Source organism: Eriocheir sinensis, chromosome 13 (assembly GCF_024679095.1).
Source record: "Eriocheir sinensis breed Jianghai 21 chromosome 13, ASM2467909v1, whole genome shotgun sequence".
In the NCBI taxonomy this organism is placed as follows: domain Eukaryota; kingdom Metazoa; phylum Arthropoda; class Malacostraca; order Decapoda; family Varunidae; genus Eriocheir; species Eriocheir sinensis.
Genome location: NC_066521.1, coordinates 15,974,299 through 15,989,574, shown reverse-complemented (window position 1 = coordinate 15,989,574; position 15,276 = coordinate 15,974,299). Strand labels below are relative to the sequence as shown.

General features: G+C 42.1%; 1 protein-coding gene across 1 annotated transcript in view; it reads left to right on the top strand.

The window, feature by feature from the left end:
- Nucleotides 1-11,209: 11,209 nt before the first annotated feature.
- LOC126998075 (tensin-2-like) overlaps nt 11,210-15,276 on the top strand; it is a 60,702-nt gene continuing 56,635 nt past the window's right edge. The window contains exon 1 of the mRNA XM_050859452.1: nt 11,210-11,338. Coding sequence (XP_050715409.1) covers nt 11,312-11,338 — 27 coding nt within the window. The 5' untranslated portion in view covers nt 11,210-11,311. The remainder of the gene's footprint in view (nt 11,339-15,276) is intronic.

The following is a 15,276-nucleotide window of genomic DNA, read 5'->3' as shown; positions in this document are numbered from 1 at the left end:
GAGAGGAAAATATAAGGTAAAATAGAGAGAGGGAGAAGAAGGAGGTAGATGAAGAAGAAGTAGAGAAAGGAAGAGAAGGGAAAGAACGAGAGGAGAGAGAAAGAAAGGAATAAGTGAAGGAGAGATGAAAGAATAAGTAAAAGAGAAAGGAAAATGAAAGGAAAAATAGAAAGAGGGGGAAGAAAGAAGTAAATGAGATAGAAGTAGAGAAAGGAGGAGGATGAATAAGAAGAGATGACAGGGGAGAGGGAGAAAAATGGATAAGCAAGGGAAGAGAAGAGAAGAGAAAGAAAGAGGGAGAAATAAAGAAGAAAAATAGAGATAGGGAGAGACGAATATGAATGAGAGGAAGAGTTGTGACAGGAAAGAAAAATAAAAGGAGGAAAAAGTCATAGAAAAAAATGGAAAAATGAGAGAAGTAAGATGTTAAGAAAGTGTTGGACGAAGAGGAGGAAGAGGAGGAGGAGGAGGAGGAGGAAAAAACAGGAGATAAGAGATAAGTGAATAATGCAATGGGAGAATGTTAAAATCTTCTTCAGACATAAACAAGAATAGAGATAAGAGGGAAGAAGGAAGGCGAGAGATAAAGCTAAAACGAAAAAATAATATATGATAAATAAGAAGAGAAAAAAAGAGAAGGAGAAGAAAGGAGAGACAAGATAAGAGTGAAGGAGAAGAATTAAGAGAAGGAGACTAGGAGATATGAAGAAGAGGATAAAGGAGATAAAGTTAAAGAGAAATGCATCGACTAAGAATGAGACAAAGAGAAAAGGCAGAGAAGCGAACACCGAAGAAGAGAAGGACGAAAAGAAGGAAAAAGAAGTAGAGAAAACAAGAGAAAAAATGACAAGGAGTACGAGAGAAAAGGAGAGATGAAGAAAATTACAATAAATATGGAAAGAAAAGGAACAGGAGAGATAGATAAAGGGGAAGAGAAAGAAAAGGAGAAAAGGAGAGAGAGAGAGAGAGAGAGAGAGAGAGAGAGAGAGAGAGAGAGAGAGAGAGAGAGAGAGAGAGAGAGAGAGAGAGAGAGAGAGAGAGAGAGAGAGAGAGAGAGAGAGAGAGAGAGAGAGAGAGACGAAGGAGGGATAAAGGAAGGAATGAGCGTTAAATGAGGTGAAGAGGTGAAGGTGGAGGAATGTCAGAGGAATGTGAGGGAGGCTGGAACGAAGAGAGGAAGAGAGAGAGAAACAGAATAACGCAAAGGAGAGGGAGAAAGGGGGAAAAAAAGTGAAATATGAGTAAAATGAAGAGAAGAATGAAGAAAAATCCAGGAAAAGAGAGGAAAACACTAGAGAGAAAGGGAAAAGTAAAATGAAAAATGAAAAAAAAACAAGAAATAATTAGTATGAAAAGAATGAAAAAATGAAAAGAGATAGCCAAGGAAAAGGAAGAAAAAGGAAGACTGATAGAGAGTAAAAGCACAGATAAATACCAAAATAAGGAAAGTAGATAGACTGGAATAAAGGAGAGAAGAAGAAAAATAAAAGAATAAAGAGTGGAATGAACCAGGGAAACGAAAGGAGAGAGAGAGAGAGAGAGAGAGAGAGAGAGAGAGAGAGAGAGAGAGAGAGAGAGAGAGAGAGAGAGAGAGAGAGAGAGAGAGAGAGAGAGAGAGAGAGAGAGAGAGAGACGAGGGGAAATAAATCAAAGAGGGACAGAAGGAGGAAAGAGAGAGAGAGAGAGAGAGAGAGAGAGAGAGAGAGAGAGAGAGAGAGAGAGAGAGAGAGAGAGAGAGAGAGAGAGAGAGAGAGAGAGAGAGAGAGAGAGAGAGAGAGAGAGAGAGAGAGAGAGAGAGAGGATGAAAACAGGAAAAGACATGAAAAGAACAAAAAATTGAAGGAGAGATGAATTGGAAAGAGGAAGAAACGGAAAATGAAATAAATAAAAGAAAAATAAAGAAACTGAGCGAAAGAAACCAAAGAAGAAACAAAAATAAAAAGGCAAATAACAAAAAAAAGAAAGTCAAGTAAAGCGAGATAACGATTCGTAAAAAAAAAACAAGGAAAAAAAACGTTGCACACAAAAAAAAAAAAAAAAAAAAAAAAGAGAATCCAATCACACAAGGGGAAGATTAGCAAGGAATTGAGAGCGAAAATAAATCCATTAGACATGCACGGAGCAAAATAAATTAGTGTACGATGATGAGAAGAGAGAGTGGTGGAAGAGGTGAGAGGATAAGGAGGTGGAGTGGAAGGTCAGGGTGTGGAGGAGGAGGAGGAGGTGGAAGAAGAAGAAGAAGAAGAAGAAGAAGAAGAAGAAGAAGAAGGAGGAGAAGGAGAAGGAGAAGGAAGAGGAGGAGTTGGAAAAAGAAGAAGAAGAAGAAGAAGAAGAAGAAGAAGAAGAAGAAGTTGGAGGTAGGTAGAATTGGACAAAGAGAAGGGAATAAAGAGTGGAGCAGGAAGTGGAAAAGGTGGAGGAGAAAAAGAGGGAGATAGGTGAAATAGAGAACAGGAGACGAAATGGGGATAGGTGGATTAGGGAATAGGTAAGTTAAGGGTGTAGTGGAGAGGAGAAGGAGACGGGTAAGAAAAGGGAGAAATAGAGGGAATGGGGAAAGGAAGAGTAAAAGTGGAGCAAGGAAGAGAAGGAAGAGAAGAGTAGGAGGAGGGGAAGAAGGGGAGATAGGTTTGCTGGAAGAGAAGGAAGAGAAGGATATGGAGATACAGGTTGATTAGCGGACGACTGAGGTGGAGGAGTGGAAGGGGAGAAGTAAAGGTGGATTGCGGAAGAAGGAGGTGGAAGAGGGGTAGTATAGGGGATGTGGGTGGATGGGGTGAGGGAGGAGTAAAGGGTGGAGTTGACAGCCTTGCCCGTCACCCATTCCCTCTCCGCGAAGGTCACCCAACACCCAGACGCCCACTCAGGAACAAGGGAAATGTTGTACGCGATTTGCATTCTTGAATAATTAAAGAAGCGATGGATGGGCGGTACGATGGGCCAGAAATATATACAAAAGACTTCAAATGTAAATAAAACAATGCAGATTTGAGTTAGTAAAGCAATATGTAAATGGCACACGTAACACTTTGAATTGTGACGCTCGAATGATCAAAGAAGCGGTTGATGGGCGGACTAAATTAAGGTCTTGGAAATTATGTAAACGACTGCATTTGTTAAGGAATCAAAACAAATATGAGGAAATAAAATGATATGTAAATCTAATATGTATGAAGCACGAAAAATCAATGAAATAATGAATGTACGGTTTTAAAAGGGCAGAAATTTAAGCAAATCACTATATTCGTAAATTAAACAGAATAAATATGACGAATTTAAGCAATGAATAAATGTAATGCGTAACGTTGTAAATTATGAAGCGCGAAAAATAAAATAAAAATAATGACAAGGAACATAGGAGTTAAAAGGAGAGATGAAGAGAGAAAGATAGAGAAGGAAAGATGACACATGAGAGAGAGAGAGAGAGAGAGAGAGAGAGAGAGAGAGAGAGAGAGAGAGAGAGAGAGAGAGAGAGAGAGAGAGAGAGAGAGAGAGAGAGAGAGAGAGAGAGAGAGAGAGAGAGAGAGAGAGAGAGAGAGAGAGAGAGAGAGAGAGAGAGAGAGAGAGAGAAGGGACTGGGGATAGAGGAAGAGAATTTCATCATTTGTAAATTTAATAATAAAAATACCAGGAAGCAAAGCAATGAATAAATGTAAGGAATATCGTCTTGAATAATGAAAGAGGAAGAGAAGCGATGGATGTGAAGTGTTATGGGCCAGAAAATGTATGCAAACGACTTCATTAGTAAAGGAAAATAAACAAATATCTGGAAGTGAAGTACCGAACCAAGACTACGAAGCAATTTGTATAAAGGGAGAGGTAAATAAGAGGCGGATATGCAGTTTAATGGTCCGAAAAATTATGCAAACCACTCCATTTGTGAGATAAAGAATGCAAGTATTTGAAAGTGACAGAATGGATAATACGAATATGATGTTTTTTTTTTGAAGTGAAGAGAGTATAATACATTTTTATTTCTTTAAAGTTAAGGAAGAAGAATTGTGTTTGTAACTATTGTTTGTGATGTGTGTCCCCAGCAGCTGTTAAATGAAGGAGGGGGTGATTTATTACTCTCTCTCTCTCTCTCTCTCTCTCTCTCTCTCTCTCATTCACATTCCTCTGCGAACTTCCATTAAAAGACTTGCGTGCAACAACTCATTGGCGCACACACACACACACACACACACACACACACACACACACACACACACACACACACACACCGAAAGAAAAAAAACTCCAATTGTCGCTATAAAACAAATAAAAAAAGTCAATCTAAATGGGATTATAAAGTACTTATAATAAAAAAAGAGAAATCTACCTAACTTTCAATCCTCTTCTTTAACTCTGTGAAAGGAGGAGGAGGAGGAGGAGGGTGAAGAGGAGGAGGCGGAGGGGGAGGAGGAGGAAGAGGAGGAGGAAAATTAAGTGGACTCCTTCATGTTAAATCTAGGAGCAAAGAGCCGAAAAGAGGGTGCGAATGTAAGGAGGAGGAGGAGGAGGAGGAGGAGGAGGAGAACAGTCACTCCATAGACCGTTCAGGAAGTAAAAGGAAGCTGCGGAGATAAGATTTTGACCCTTGATCAGTTACACGTCTTCTTATCTCCCTTCCTCTTCCTCCTCTTCCTCCTCTTCCTCTTCCTTATCTCCCGTGACGTGGTTAAGGATTGCTAACTATTGGATGGTGTAGAAGGAGGTAATTTTTCATCTTAGTTTTTAGTCCTTAACAGAAAACGAATGCAAAAAAAAGGAAGAGAAAAGAAACAGTAATAGAGAAAAGATTGACAGCAATGAAAGGAGGAAAAGAGAGTATGAAAGAAAAGGAAAAAGAGAAAACTTGTGTTGAATATTTTTTGAGTGATGAAGGAGGAAAAAGAGAGAATGAAAGAAAAGCTAAAGATGAAAAAAACGTCTGTAGAATATTTTTGATAGTTTTTTTTACAACAAAGGAGACAGCTGAAGGGCACAAAAAAAGGAAACAATAATAAAGAAAGTCCGCTACTCGCTGCTCCTCAAAAAAAAAATCAAAAATCAAAAGAGGTGGCCGAAAGAGAAGTCAATTTCGGGGGGAATGTTTAATGAAAAGAGGAAAAGAGAGAATGAAAGAAAAGGAAGAGAGGGGAAACGTGTGGAGAACAATTTTTGATAGTGACGAAAAGAGGATAAAGAGAGAACAGGAAGAAAAGGAAAAGAGAGAAAATGTGTGTAGAAATTTTTTTGAGAGTGATGAAAAGAGGAGAAAAAGAGAATGAAAAAAAGGAAAAGAGAGGAAACGTGTGGAGAATAATTTTTGAGAGTGACGAAAAGAGGAAAAAGAGAGAACAGGAAGAAAAGTTAAAGAGAAAACTTGTGCGTAGAATAATTTTTAAGAGTGATGAAAAGAGGAGAAAAAGAGAATGAAAGAAAGGAAAAGAGAGAAAACTTGCTTAGAATAATTTTTGATAGTGACGAGAAGAGAAAAAAGAGAGAAAGCAGGGAAATAAGTGAAAAGTGAAAAAAAATATGTTAATAGTGTTTTTATTTTGTATGCAAGAATTATCATCATTGTTGTAGTAGCAGTAGTAGTAGTAGTAGTAGTAGTAGTAGTAGTTGTAATAGCAGTAGTAGTATTTGTTGTTGTTCCTGTTGTTGTTGTTGTTGTAATTACCAAAGGCAATCAACCCAACTATATTTTTAAAAGAAGAATCAAATTAATAAGACTTGACTGACGCGGTAATCATGGTCGTGCGTACACACACACACACACACACACACACACACACACACACACACACACACACACACACACACACACACACACACACACCTAACGGGGATGCCACTCAACACTTCGGAGGCGCCGGTGGGGCTTAAATTCGTGCCTCCTCCTCCTCCTCCTCCTCCTCCTCCAATACCTCGGTCGACCCTCCACTTTCTCTTCCTCCCTTTCCTCTTCCTCCATTCCATCTTATCCTCTAAATTCCTTCACTTTTATCCTCCTCCTCCTCCTCCCTGTTTTGAGTTACTGTTTCGGCTCCTTGGTAGAAGTAACATGAGAGGAGGAGAAGGAGGAAGAGCAGAAGGAGGAGATGGGAGGATTTGGAGGAGGAAGGGACAAAGGGGCTGATGGGGAAGGGCCAGTGAAAGAATTGCTTGATGGGGATTTTTATTGGTGTGGGAAAGGGACGTAATCTTGTTAGTGAAGGGGGGAAGGAAGGGAGGACGAAAGCAAGGAAGAGAGGGATGAATGAATGAAGGAGGGAAGGAGGGAACGAAGGAAGGAGGGAAGATAGGAAGTAGTGAATGTGTGTAAGTAAGAAAGGATTGTAGGAAGAAAATGTGAAGGAAGTGGAGGGGAAAGCAAATATGTAAGGAAGGAATGGTTGAATGAGTGAATGAAGGAAGATAGGAAGTTATGAATGTATGAAAGTGAGAAAGGATTGGAGGGAGAAAATATGAAGAAAGTGGAGAGGAAAGGAAATATGAAAGCAAGGAATGGTTGAATGAAGGGAGGACGAGAGGGATGGATGTGTAGAGTATGGAAGGAAGGAACGAAGGGAGATAATCGTGAAGGAAGCGGAAGAGGAAGGAACGAATTGATTAAGGAGGCAAGGAAGGAAAGGTTAAATGCATGAGTGAAAAAGGGAAGAAAGGAAGAAAATGAGTGAAAGAACGAAGGGAAAAGGAGAAAATGAAATGAAAGGAAGAGGAAGTAAGAAAATATAGAGAAAGGAGAGAATATAGCAAATACGAGAGGAGGAATGGAAGCAAAGAAATTTAGGTAGATATTTAAAAGTAGAATTAACTAAACGAAAATCGGATGGAAGAGAGAAACAAAAAAAAGGAAGAAAGAAAGATAACGAGGAGAGAAGGGAAGGAGTTGAAGAGAGAGAGAGAGAGAGAGAGAGAGAGAGAGAGAGAGAGAGAGAGAGAGAGAGAGAGAGAGAGAGAGAGAGAGAGAGAGAGAGAGAGAGAGAGAGAGAGAGAGAGAGAGAGAGAGAAAGGGAGGAGCTGGTTCGAGGTGTTGAAGTGAAAAGGATTACTAAAGGAGGAGGAGAAGGAAGAAGAGGAGGAGGAGGAGGAGGAGGCGGAGGAGGAGGCGAAGGAGGAGGAGGCTTCTTGTTGGTCTGGTTCCTTAAATTCGCGACATCATCTGCTGAGTCACTACAGAGAGAGAGAGAGAGAGAGAGAGAGAGAGAGAGAGAGAGAGAGAGAGAGAGAGAGAGAGAGAGCAAGTAGCACGTTCTCCCAGTTTGTTTGTTCAGGGTCATTCCATTTTCTACTCCGTCACCGCCAACATGTCATCGCGGGCCGTGTAAGTGGTGCCATCCAGCGGTCAGACTAATTTTTACATGGGTGTCAGGTGGTTTATGCCTTTCCTCCTCTTCCACCTCCTCCTCCTCCTTCTTTCTTGCCTTCGTCTTCTCTTTCTCCTTCTTTCTTTCTTGCATCGTTTATCTCGTCCGTAACCTTCTCTTTCTGTTCCTTACTCTTCTCCTCCTCCTCCTCCACCTCCTTCTTTCTTGCCTTCGTCTTCTTTTCCTCCTTCTTTCTTTCTTGCATCCTATATCTCGTCCGTAACCTTCTCTTTCTCTTCCTTACTCTCCTCCTCCTCCTCCTTCCCTCTCCCTTTCTTGCCTTCTTCTTCTCTCTCTCTGTCTTGCCTCCGTTCTCTCCTCCGTAACTTTCTCTCTTTCTTTTCCTTACTCTTCTCCATCTCTTCCTTTTGTCCTGTCTCTCCTCTTCCCTTTATTTCTTTGTCTTTTCCTTTTCCTCCCTCTCTGTTTCTTGTCTCTTTTCTCCCTTTTTTCCTTTTCTTATTCTCATCCTTTCTCTCCTCCTCCTCTTTTCTTCCTTTATTTCGTCTTTATCTTCTTCACGTTCTTTTCCTTTATATTCCTTTTCCTCTTCTCCCTGTCCTCTTTTTTGCCCTCCTCTCCTCCTTATCCTTTTCCTCCTCCTACATTCTCTCTCTCATTTTCATATTATACTTTTCTATCATTAATCCTCTTCGTTTTCTTCTTTTCCATCTTATTCTCTTATTTTTATGTGTTAGTTAATCTCTTTTATGCTCGGTGTCTTTATTGCCCTCGTCTCCATTAGGACAGACAGACAATAAAGTTTTCCGTGGTTTTAGAGGAGGATCGGATTGCCTCTCCCGTCGCTAATGGTGTTAGTTTAATGGAGGAAGACAGAGGGGAGAACACATTAAACAGCCACAAAATGCACAGTACTGATTAGACTTGACCTTATTTGCGCCCAGGTAAGAGGTAGTAAACACACACACTCACACACAAACACACACACACGCACACACACACACACCTGTAGAAATGGTAAGTGCGGGGGAGGAAGGGAAGGAAAGCATGGAAGGGAGGAATGAATGGAGGAAGAGATGAAGGAAGGGATGGAGGAAGGAATGAAGGAAGGAGGAAAATGTAAAGAAAGGAGGAGGATGGAGAGAGGGAGAAGGGGAGGAAAGGGAGGGAAAGAGATGGAGAGGAAGAATGTAAGATAACTAGCCTACTGGAACACACACACACACACACACACACACACACACACACACACACACACACACACACCTGGCCATAAAAATTCCAGGTATCTCAGCAACACATGGACACGACGCCTTACCCACCTTACCTGTCACACCTGTCTCTTGCTCTCGGCTCCTGTCCTCCCCTTACCTGTGATTACCTGCTATTACCGACGCCCCTCTCACCTGCACCCTCACCTGTGTTGATTAAAGGGGAGGGGGGAGGGGGAGAGAGTGGCACAGGTCAAAGGGAACGGATGAATAAAAATGATTATACGTATTTTTGTTCGTGCACCTTTTTTTTTTTTTTTTTACTTTCCTTTTTTTTTTTTTTTTTTCATGTTCATTGGTCTGCATGTTAGAGTGGCGGGGCGGGTTTTTTAACATGCGTCTCATCCTTATTAGTCGTCGAGGCGGTGAGCTGCTTCAGGGAATTTTTCGGAGGGTAAATTGACCGTGAACCTTTTTTTTTTGTGGGGGGGGGGAGAGGTACGTCTGAGAGGGAGAGAGACGTGGATGCTGTTTAGGGTCAAGAAATCAAGCATAAGAACAAGATAAAGAAGGAGAGAATGAGTAGGATAAAGATAAAGAAGATAGAGGAAATAAAGACGAGAATGAATAGGGGATGATAAAGGAAGAGAAAACCGAAAAGGAAAAGAAGGTAAGAGTGAAGAGAGTATTTCAAGAGGAAGAAAAAGTAAGTATAAAAATAGGAAAAAAAAAGAAATGCGAAAAAAGGCGAAAGATAATTGTTTTGTTGTGATGTGGCTTGATGTGTTGTGGTGTTGTGGTAGGGATGTGGTGTGTATAGGTATGATGTGGTTTGGTATGGTTACTGTTCTGTGTATTACGTTTGGTATGTGTGTGTGGAGGAGGGGAGGAGGTGGAATGGTAGGGGAAGGAGGGGGAGATGTGGAGGGGTGTGGCTGTGTGTGTGTGTGTGTGTGTGTGTGTGTGTGTGTGTGTGTGTGTGTGTGTGTCGTCGAATGGCGTAGATCAAGGCACATCCTGTTTCATGTTCGTGTCTTATTTCATAGAATTTCCTATTGCTCAACCTGGCCATCTTGTGTGTGTGTGTGTGTGTGTGTGTGTGTGTGTGTGTGTGTGTGTGTGTGTGTGTGTGTGTGTGTGTGTGTGTGTGTGTGTGTGTGTGTGTTAGTTTACATTGTGGGCTGCGCAATGGAGATAATGAGAAGGAGGGGAATGAGGAGAGCAGGAGGAGGAGGAGGAGGAGGAGGAGGAGGAAGAAGAAGAGAAGGAGAAGGAAAGAATGTAACAACCCTGGCTATTTTTACTCTTATCCTTTACTACTACTACTACTACTACAGCCACCACCACCACCACCACCACGACTACTACTACATTAAAAAAAAGGAACTAAAAGACGATGATAACAACAAAGAATAACAAGAACAAAACAGGCCGAAAAAACAGAGTAAAAAACAAAATACCAGAAACGAAGGACACACACACACACACACACACACACACACACACACACACACACACACACACACACACAGGTAACAACACTAGACATTCAGGACACACAGGTAGGACACGTAGCCATGCAGGACACGCTTGGACGGTCACTGCAAAGGACGCCACCGCTCCGTGCACACCTGCCCTACCTGTAATATTAGCAACCGCGGCGACCTTGAGGCAGCGACCGAGACATGACTGACATTAAGAGTTCGAGAATCCAGTCAGGTACAGTTAGTTATCCCGCGAAGGAGGAAGACGAGGAGGAGAAGGTGGTGAAGGAGGAGGAATAGGAGAAGGAGGTGGTGGTTTTGGTGAAGAGGCAGATAAAATAAGGGAGAAAAGAGGAAGAAGAAAGAGTTGCAGGAGTAAAAAAAGAGGAAGACGAGGAGGAGGAGGAATAGGAAGAGGAGAAGAAGGAGGAGGAGGTGAAGAGGCACATAAAAAAAGAAGAAAAGAGGAAGAAGAGAGTTGAAGGAGTAAAAAAACCCAGTAAGAAATATGAAAAAAAACAAGAAATAATCAAGAAAATCAAGCATCAGAAGAAGGTAAAGAAGAGGAAAATGAGAAGATAAAGGAAATGAAAACCAAAAGAGGAAAGAAGAAAAGAAAGGAGGGAGTACAAGAGCAAGAAAAGAGAACTGACCAAAAAAAGAGAAAACACACAAATATTAAAAAGAAAACGAAAAATAATTAAACTGTAAAAGGAGAAGACGGAGAGGAAAGAAGCAATTAAAAGAAAAATGCAGAAGAAGGGGATGGTTAGGGAAGGGTAAACCGATATAATAGGGAACAGAAGAGGAGGGAAGAAAGGGGAGAAGGCAAGGAGGGAAGGGAGGAAAGGGGAAGGCAGGAGGGAAGGGTTCGTGGGGAGGGAGAGGGAAAGGAATAACATCTAACACGGAGGCAAACTGGTTGGCTCTCAAGTGTTTCTTTGTCCGCCTTTAATTGACTCGTCCTTTCTAGCCTGTCTCCTGAGTCTCACGTAGGCTGGGGGTAGGGGGGAAGAGGGGGCCGGGGGGAGTCCTTCTGCATCCCTTTCTGTACCCCATTCCCCCTTCCTCCTCCTCCCCTTCACCCAGTACTCACCCTTCTCTCTCCTACCTCTTCTTCCTCTTCTTCTCTCTTCCCCCAAGGGTGTATATGCCTCAGGGGGTTACGATAGTGTCCTTCAAGTGTGTGTGTGTGTGTGTGTGTGTGTGTGTGTGTGTGTCGTGGGAACCTTTGACCGTCTTCTATATAGCGCGTCTAATGTTTGTTTTTCTTCTCTGTGTTGCAGGTACGTTACAGTAGGGCAATGCACGGCCGAGGATGCTGGGTGGATGGATGGAGTGTTGCGTGAGTATTGCGTTCGGTGTAACACTAGATAAATTACCGTTATTGTTGATGTTATTGTTATTGTTATTCTTATTCTCATTCGTATTTTTCTTATAATTATTAGTTGTTGTAGTTGTAGTAGTGTTGTTGCTGTTGTTGTTATAGATAGATAGATAGATGGATTGATAGATAGATAGATATGAAGATAGATGGAGAGATTGATGTCTGAGAGAGAGAGAGAGAGAGAGAGAGAGAGAGAGAGAGAGAGAGAGAGAGAGAGAGAGAGAGAGAGAGAGAGAGAGAGTCAACTAGCCAGCCAGCCAGACTGACAGACAGACAGACCAGCACATTCTCTCCATGACAGACAATTGCCTCGCACGCGCCCCATGTCATTCTCCAAAGGGCCGTAAAGTTAGCAATGAAGACAAGTGGAAGAGAAAGAGAAAATAAAATAAAAGTAAAGAAAAGTAAACAAGCAGAAGAATGTGAGATAAAAAAAAGGACTCAAGGAAAATATTACACGAAAACCTGAAGAGAGAGAGAGAGAGAGAGAGAGAGAGAGAGAGAGAGAGAGAGAGAGAGAGAGATAGGAGGAGGGGAGGAGGAGGAGGAGGAGGAGGAGGAGAAGGAAGAGGAGGAGGAGGAGGTAAAAATGAGTAGGAGTAACAGATCTCTCTCTCTCTCTCTCTCTCTCTCTCTCTCTCTCTCTCTCTCTCTCTCTCTCTCTCGTGGGTGACAGCATAATAAAAGAGGGAGAGTGTTGACGGATGGGGAGAATCTTGTTATCTGATACTCTACTCACTCTCCCTCCATCCTCCCCCCCACACCTACACCCTCCCTTACACCCACACTATCTATACTCACACCCACACTTCCCTATCCACACCCTGACCTACACTAACATCTTTTTTTATCCTTGTTTTGTATCCTCATCCTACCCTGTTTCTTTCCTACCTCGACCCTTATTTTATCCTTCTTTCACTCTCTACCATTTGCTTACTCTTTCGTTTTCCTCCTCCTCTTTCTCTCTAGTTTCTCTTTCCTTCTCTTTATCCTTCGTCTTTTTCTTTATCTCTTCCTTCCTTACCGTATTTCGCTCATTCCTCCACCCTTCTCTTATCTTTCCTTGCCTTCCCTTCCCTACCCTCTGTACATCCTTCTTCCTTTCCCCTCTTTTTCTCTGGTTTCTCTTCTCTTCTCTTTATCCTTTCATCTCATTTTCATCTCTTCCTACCTTATATTTTTCTCCTTCCTCCACCTTTCTCTTATCTTTCCTACCTTTCCCTACCCTCTCCTCATCTTTCTTCCCCTCCCTTCCCTCCAGCATCCCTCCTCTTCTCTTACTCTTTTATCTCAGTCTTCATCTCTTCCTACCTTAGCATATTTCCCTCCTTCCTCCATCCTTCTCTTATCTCTTCTTCCTTTTCCCTAACCTCTCCTCATCTTTCTTCCCCTCCCTCCCCTCCAGCATCCGTCCTCTTCTCTTACCCTTTCATCTCATTCTTCATCTCCTCCTACCTTGCCACGCCCATCTCTCCCCTCATCCCATCTTTTCTCTCCTTCCCTACCCTTTGCTTACCCTTCTCCTCCCCTCTCCCTCCTTCTCTCTAGTCTCCCTCCCTTCCCCTTCTCTCTACCCTTCTACCTCGTTCTTTATTTTCTACCTTGCCACGCCCATCTTTCCTCTCGTCCCATCTTCCTCCCAGCGGTCCATCACTTCCCTTTCCTCTCCTTCCCCTTACTCCGACAAGGTGTGGCAATAGGCAGGTATAGTTAATTAAGTCCAGGTGAGGTGGAGGTATGCTGTGTAAGGGGTGAGGAAGTATATTTTTTTCTCTTCCCTACCCCTCTTTTTTTTTTTCGTTTCTGCCTTAGTATTTTTTGGGGGGGTAGTTTCTGTTTGTATAAGGTTGGTTTTATTGATGATGATGTTAGTTTTGCTGTTTATATTTTTAGGCCTAATGTAGATATAGAAGAAAAATGAAAAATAGAAAAAAAATATTGGAGAGAAAAAAAACGAATCCCAGCGTACTATTCAAACCGAGAGAAGATTAAGAGAAAGAAGAGAAGAAGGAGGAGGAGGAGGAGGAGGAGGAGGAGGAGGAGGAGAGAGATGTTCAAGTGCTCATATTACATTTACAAGGCATCCTCCGTCCCTCCATCTCTCCTTTCCTCCATCTCTCCTTCCCTCCCTTCCTCCTTCCCTCCCTCCTTCCTTCCTTCCCTCCCTCCTTTCCTTCTCTCTTCTCTCCTTGTCTCTCCCTCTTAGTAACATCCATCCTCTTACTCATATTTCTCTCTCTTTAAAACCTCTTCGTCTTCTCCTCTTCTCTCTTATTTACTCTTTCTCATTTCTTTTCTCGTATTTTTTGTGGTTTTTGTTTCTTCTTTACTCCGTCCATTCGTTTGTCTCGTTGGCCCATTTTCTTTCTGGTCTGCTGACCCGTTTTCTTTATATGTCTTTCTCTGTCTCGTTTTCTGTTTACTCATTGTCCTTTTTTTTTCCTATTTGTCTGTCAGTCTGTCTATCATTCCGTCACACTATCTTTTTTATTGTTTGTTTTCCTTTCCCTCTCCGTTCATCAGTTTTTTTTCTTTTTTGGATAAATAAAAAAAAAAAGGATTGTGGTCGGAATAGATTATGCAGTATTTCTTTCTTTCTTTCTTTTTTGTTTGTTATGGATTTGTTGTATTTATCATCGTTTTATTTATTCTTACTCATTCATTTATGATTTATTGTTATACTTATTTTAGTTTTGATGTCTTAATTTTATTTTTATCTATTTTTTTCTGGGCAGCATTTTCTTTTTTTGGGGAGGTAGTTTAGGCAAGGGAAGGAAGTGTGGAGGGGGGGTGGAAGGGAGGGGAAGGAGGGGGGAGGGTAGGGGGCTGCGGGAGACTAATAGTTTTCTTCCCTAAGTAAGAAGGAGGGGAAAAAATGTTAAGGAAAAAATGTTAAGGAAAAAATGTTAAGGGAAAAATGTTTGGAGGGATTTCTCACGTGCATGATTTTCCTTTTTCTTTTTTTCCTTTATATTTTTCCTCGTACGTAGTGGCTACTCTTTTTTCCTCTTCTTTCCTACTCTTTTAATTTTCCTCGTTTCCTTCTTCCTCCACGCGCTAGTACCTCTTTTTTTCCCCTTATCCTTCTTCATTAGGTTTATTTTTCCTTCAGACTCTCTTTTTTTTAATCTCCTTTACGTCTTCTCTTTGCTTACCTTCATATTTTATTTCTACTTCATTTTTTTGTGTTTTTTGCGATCTTTTTTTTTGCCTGTGTTTTCTTAAGCCTCTTTACCTCACACACACGCTTTTACACTCTCTTTTTAACACACACACACACACACACACACACACACACACACACACACACACACACACACACACACACACACACACACACACACACACCCATTCGCCATTTTATCATATTTACTTTCATAATTTCTTCGCCAGTCAAGTGTATCAAGTGTCAGCCAATTATGTGCTTCTCCCCGTGACCTGACCTGACCTCCCGACCTCCCTCTTGACCCCGCAGACTGGCACGCAGAGGGGGGCTGGGGGAGGAGGGGGAGGCAGGGAAGGGTCAGAAGCAATGGAGTCACTCAGTTCGGAGGTCACTGAGGTCATGTGCTCGCTAAATTTATGGTCTCACGGGTCGAGGCTTACACACTCCTGGCCGGTCATAAGTGGGTGGAGTGATGTGGAGTGACGTGGAGTAGTGGTGGAGTGAAGGAGTGGAAGGATGGGTAGACAGGAAGGTTTGGAATTTTGCGGACAAGTGGAGGAGACAGAGGTTAGTGGGTGGAGTGATGTGGAGAAGTGGTGGAGTAGTGATGATCAGAGTAGGAGTAAAGTAGTGGAAGATGGGGCAAATAGGATGAGTTAAAGTGTATTGGACTGAAGTTCGAGGGGAGTTAAGTGGAGTGAAATAGGAGTCGTAGTGGAGTAGAGGAGGA